The sequence below is a fragment of the Nicotiana tabacum genome, chromosome 12 (genome assembly GCF_000715075.1).
Source record: "Nicotiana tabacum cultivar K326 chromosome 12, ASM71507v2, whole genome shotgun sequence".
Lineage (NCBI taxonomy): Eukaryota > Viridiplantae > Streptophyta > Magnoliopsida > Solanales > Solanaceae > Nicotiana > Nicotiana tabacum.
In genome coordinates this window covers 66,379,351-66,385,320 of record NC_134091.1, presented here as the reverse complement: position 1 = coordinate 66,385,320, position 5,970 = coordinate 66,379,351, and the positions used below count along the sequence as shown (strand labels likewise).

At 32.7% G+C, this 5,970-nt stretch overlaps 1 protein-coding gene across 3 annotated transcripts; it reads right to left on the bottom strand.

Annotated features, from left to right (window-relative positions):
- Positions 1–292: 292 nt before the first annotated feature.
- Positions 293–5,556, bottom strand: LOC107819856 (WAT1-related protein At4g08300). Of its 3 annotated transcripts, none has more exons than XM_075226580.1 (8): positions 5,538–5,556; positions 5,046–5,280; positions 4,625–4,687; positions 2,684–2,800; positions 1,641–1,878; positions 1,353–1,511; positions 857–1,008; positions 293–748 (listed from the first exon to the last, which is right to left on the bottom strand). In XM_075226580.1, exons 1-8 carry the CDS (start codon positions 5,539–5,541, stop codon positions 532–534), a joined length of 1,185 nt encoding a protein of 394 aa, XP_075082681.1. In that variant the 5' UTR covers positions 5,542–5,556; the 3' UTR covers positions 293–531. The 3 variants fall into 3 exon arrangements, with proteins under 3 accessions (XP_075082681.1, XP_075082680.1, XP_075082682.1); XM_075226579.1 differs by lacking the exon at positions 5,538–5,556 and adding an exon at positions 5,461–5,515; XM_075226581.1 differs by lacking the exon at positions 5,538–5,556 and adding an exon at positions 5,379–5,476.
- Positions 5,557–5,970: the final 414 nt, after the last annotated feature.

Here is a 5,970-nt window from a genome sequence, read left to right as displayed (position 1 = left end):
ATCGGTTCTTGGAACCCTAAAATATAAAAAAAATTATTTTGACCATAAAAACTATTTTTAGGGTTAAACAAACACGAACGTTCGATCTTTATACACATACTCAAATTATGGCAATATGGCATATTGTCAGATTTATATTTGAGAGGCTACCTGAAAGGATTGTCTGTTCTTCCGGTTAAATTCACTCAAAAGAATGTGTCTAGAGTTTTATACTATAAGATATTGATGAAAGCAAGCGTGTCAAAGAAAAAAATTAAACCACAAACAAGTGACAAAAATCAAGAATAAAATGCTGAACGCGAAGCTTTTACTACCCATTTAATTTTAAGGGCAAATTAGAACATTTTCGTTTTTCATTCCCAAATGGAGAGACCACTCCTTGACTTTTACACAAAAAAAAAGTAGATTACACATTTTTTTGATCAAGAACGATTGACAACATTAGTGCATTGTTTCAAAGCAACACTTAGAAATTTAAACATTGCAACAAGTCAAAAATTAAAATTGCAAAGACAGCTTCATTTTTGGATGCTAGAGCTCTTGCAAGATTGAAGCCTTCTTCTCGGCTGGAACCTTTGATTTCACAGTCGTAACATCATCACTAATATCGTCAACTATGGTTGACCTTTCTTTGATGTCCACAACTGGTAATTCTTGGTCTTTTCCTGTCTCATTTCCTTTCCCCTCCTTACTCTTTCCCCACACCACAGAGTAAAGTCCCATGACTATAATAATTGCTCCAATGCAACTGAAATTTTTGTCAAAAAGAATCAGGAAATTATTAGATTAATTAAATTGACAAAGTAGCAACACTTCTTTTTTGTACTTTAAATTTAAAAACTTCGTTGTTAATTACCTTCCAAGGTGGACTGACTCAGCCAAGATAATAGCAGCAAGAACAGAAGTAATGACCATACTCAACGGGCTAAAGGCTGTCACGAACACTGGGCCTTTAACTTTATTAACTATACTTTGCACGTAATATGCAATTCCCGAGCAAACAATTCCCTGACCAAATACAAATTATTTGCTCTAATCAGTGGCTAATAGTAGCAAAATAATGCTTCATCCGTTTACTTTTACTTATCTACTATTCTAAAAATAGATTTTTTTTACTTGTCCACTTTCGCATATCAAGAGAAAAATAATTCATTTTTTATATTTTGCCCTTAGCATTAATTACTCATTTCAAATTCATTAAGATTATACACCAATTAATATGAGTATCGTGGTAAATTATGCACTTTATTTATTATTTTTTAACGGGTGTGCAAAGTCAATAGTGGATAAGTAAAAGTGAATAGAGAGACTAAATACGAGAATTGTACGTTTCACATTAAGGAAAAACTTACAGAATAAGCAGCAGCAAGGAGCCTAGCGTCGAAGCCAATTTTCCATGCATTCCAATCACGTTCCATTATAAGAGCAACAATTCCACCTTCCACTATGCCCATCACACATACCCATGCTGCCAGAGATAGCTCTGCTGGGTACTCCTTCAATGTCATCGACTATGTATACATATGCAAAATTGCTCAATTATATCAATACATAATTGTAATAAAATATATCACTATTTAAATGAGTAAAATATTCATTTTTTTTTCTAATTTCGAAAATAGAAAATAGTACTAACTTACTTGAACAATAAAGAAACCGGACCAACCAACAATGCAAGAGATGAGCTCAATGGTCCCGGCGACCCAGTTCTCGGGGGTGGCCGCGGCGGCTGCAGGGTGGCTGCCGCCGCGAGAGTGTGGGACCAGGTTGAACATTGGACCTTTGTAAAGTGTCATCACCATTGCTCCCACCACTGTTATTGCTGTTCCTATCACCTTTGCCATACTTGATTTCTTCTTCAGGTTTACTTTCTCAATTCTAGTCATAAAGAACCAGAAAAGATTATGTTAAATAAAAAGAGGAAGAAATTATGTTCATGAGTTTTTATTTCTTTTCTATTATATGATTTTTCATTTTTTGACATTATTTTGTTCTATAGTAGCTATAGGTGGAGCTATGGGGATCCCCTTCTTCTAGAAAATTGCATTTATTAGATGATGAATTACTTTAGCTGTTTTGCTATTTGCTTTTTTATTTTTCAAATTCTTTTGGTGAAAATTATATCTCAACCACTAATAATAGCTAGCACAGTGACAAATACGAAGTAATAATATGGAGTTTAACTTATATGTCAATATTACAGGAGCAACCACTAACTTTTTTGAGATCACTGCTTTCCAAGTGGGAAGCAAGTCAGCAACTTTGTTTAGGTGAGATCATACTTTTGTAATTTATTACTTGTGTAATGAACTAGTAGTGTACTCTCTTTTAAAAAAAAGATTATCTTAAGGTAAGATTTTTGAGATATGTGGTTTCAAATAAGTCATAACATTTGTGTTACTGTAAAACTTTTGAAACTTGTGATCTGAAACCCGTCATAACATTTGTGTGGCTATAAATGCTTCTTATTAAGGAAATATTGAAAGGTGCCAATCTTTTTGAACAGACTAATAAGGAAATAATGCCAATCTTTTTGAAGGAGTATATTTTATGGGATAAAGAAAGGTGTCAAAATCCACCATGTCATTTTATATACTCTTTTTTTGGTATTTTCTTGATTTTAATGGAGTAAAAAGTACTATTTTTACAAATTAAATTAGGAAAAAAGGAAAATGATGAGTACCTGAAAATAACCGCAAGAATAAAGGTGACGGCAGGGAGAAGATTGACAAAGGCTGATGCATAGGTTGCAGTTGTGCTCTTCAGTCCCACATAGTACAAGTTCTGATCAATAACTGGCCTGAAATTCCATATATTTAAAAGCTTTCGTTTAGAACAACAGTAATATATCATCAAACATATATAAGGATTAAAAGCCTTCCGATTTAATTGTAAAAAAAATGTCTAAACTTTTTAAAATATATTCCGTGAAATGATATCTCTTCGGAATCATTGTATGCTCTGATATTTTGATAGTAATAATATAGATGCCTTATTCTTGATCAATGTGTCGATTCCTCAAATAGAATCTACAACACTGCACTCACTTAATTATTTTTAAACATTTTTGTATCTCTAGTAGCTTAAACTTTTCAAATAAATTAAACAGATAGAACTAATGAATTTGCTTTCTAATTTGGAATGAGGACTTTTTGATGTTCTTCATTGGATTTATTTGTCAGGTTTAACGTCAAAGAATAATATGATTAGTGATATTTCTAATATAGGAAGTTGCTTATTGTTTTCCTACAACTAATTAAAGCTAACCTCAGAAGATGAATGAAAACTGTGGAAACACTATCATCCAAACATATTAAAATTTTAATAAGAAACGTACCTCTCTAAAAACCATAAAAACAACAGACTTTTAGAAAGGTACTTTGCAAGTGTGTATTTAATTTATTCAGTTGGATGTGATCATTAATTAATTGATTAAGTGCATCTTTTCTCTTGGCATAAAGCATGTAAGACAATATGGGCTCTAGCCAATGTAGGAGATGAAGGGGAGAGAGTGGTATGTGGGTGGTGTGGGTAAAGAATTAATTTAAAGTAGAAAACCCAGCAGGAATAGAGAAGAAGGAGCTTTTTAGTTTAGGAACATAGGTTAGGGTTTAGGTTAATGTGAGCTGGGGCGGATTTAGGGGCGGAAGGGGTTCACCCGAATTCTCTTTGTCGGAAAATTACACTGTATATATAAAATAAATGGGTTTGTACCTCTCTCTCATATATATAAATTACACTTACAAGGCAAAATTTATTTTCTACCTCTTTATATTATGTTTTGAATCCCCTTAACACAGCCCAAAAGCATAGCTTAGTGGTCAAGGGGGTTCAAAACCTTTGTGAGGTTATTGGTTCAATTCCCACTAGCTACAATCTCTTTTAGCGGTAATTATTTAACTTTTTTCTTTTTGAACCCTTAGCGAAAATCCTGCCTCCGTCATATTTTTCTTTTTTGAACCCCTTAGCGAAAATCTTGTCAACGCTACTGAATGTGAGGCTATAAAAGTTTTGCTACTATCTGTAGTAGTATCCTTAACTAAACGTTCTTTACTATTACTCTTAAAGCGTTTCAAAGGAAATAAAAAAAGAAAGAAAGAAATTGAGAATCTTTCGGCACATGGAAAATATCTCATAGATTGTTAAATCTTGCGTTTGTTAGAAAGAATTCAGGTGAAAATATATATAGATAATTGAGTAGGAGCTCAATATAGAGATGCTAAATTAGTATATTTTAAAGTTAGGATTTTCACTAAACCTTTTAGTTGCCTTCCAAATGCTTTAATAGTTGACAAAAAGAAAAATAGTGAACATCTGACATTTAACTGTCGTATATAATCCCTTTCATGCAAGAGTAACCTTGTAGGAAAACGTCGGACAACTTATAATGTTTCTGCATTCAGTTTTGATACATGATGTATGAAGGCTAAAACAGAAAAAGAAAAAATATTAAATGAAGTAAAAGATAAATAAGAAAAAAGAAACATCAGAATCTCATGCGTTTGGATGACCGAATAGACAACTAAATTTTATGAGAGAACAAACATTTTGGAGTATATATTTATAGTAATTTGTTCACATGTAAATTGAGTAGAATATAAAAGTGTGTAAAAGAATTACATACTCTAGAAAACCAAGAGCCAATATTTTAATAAAGACCCTGAGTGTCATCTTTGGCCTTATTTTCCTGCAAAACAAAACAAAGCAAAAAGAAAAATATTCTGTAAGATACTTGTAGGCAACTTATATTCTATTGTGCGATTCAGATTATTCAGCAAGATGGAAAACGTCAAAATTTATGACTTAAGATTTTATATTAAATTATCAAAAATTTGAATATGATATCATGGCAAAAAACAGACAAAGATCCTGCATGCGTAGAACTTAAACTTTTAAAAGAGATGGTTCACACACTTCATTAATGAATATAAATGAGATTCAAACAAGGTCATATGAAAATCGTCCGATTTCTTGGTGACCGAATAAGAGAGGTTTCTACCGAGTAAGGAACTACGAGGAAAAAAGAAATAGGATAGAAATTTTACCTTTCAAGAACAATGGCAAAGGGTGCAACAGCAACGGTGGCAAATGCATGGCGATAGACAACAAGAATCCAGTGACTCATTCCCCTTTTGAAGCACATCATTGTAACAATATACATCCCTGCGTAACCAAACTGCAAGGAAACCATAGCCAAGTAAGGCTTTACTTTGTTGAGGAATGAGCCAAATGCCCCACTAAACATTTGGTCTGCCATTTCTAGATCTCCTTCTCTTCTTTCTACACACAAAGAATGAAGGGGTTAGTTTTAGGATGGGGTATGCAAAATATAGGAAGTGCGCCCTTTTATACACAAAACAAAAGGTAAAAAGCTATACCAAGAATATTAATAATAAGAGTTTAATTAAATTAGATCTGGAAAACCAAAAAACAGTCTAGCTTATTCATGGTTGCACTAACTCTTGTTTCTCACTTCCTCTCTCAGATTCCCCTTATCCATTTTAAACAAATTATGTTATGTATATGCAATGTAGTACCCATTCTTCAAGCAACAAGAATCTTTGCTGTCATGAACTTAATAATTAAAGAGAGAGAAATAAGAGAGGGTTTTCTTTTTCTCTACGTAAAATCTTTTCTTGGAAAAAGAAAAAACTCTTTTTTATTTTATTTTTTTTATTTTTTATTTTATGGAGGTGGAGTTTGAACCATTGACCACCAAATGCTGCTAGGTTTAGTGGAAGATGATGTAGGTGTAAAAGATATGTGGTCTTTGAGAGAAAGTGGGTAATGAGTGGACACTTTTCTTGAAAATGGCTCGATTGATTATGTTGCAGTTGATTAGTATTGCCTCCCCCATCTTCGATCTTTAACTTAAAGGAAGAGATCATCAAAAACTAGCTATTATCGAGGACTAGGACTAGTACAAGTACTAGTGACATATTTTTTTAAATGAATTACATGCACATTTGT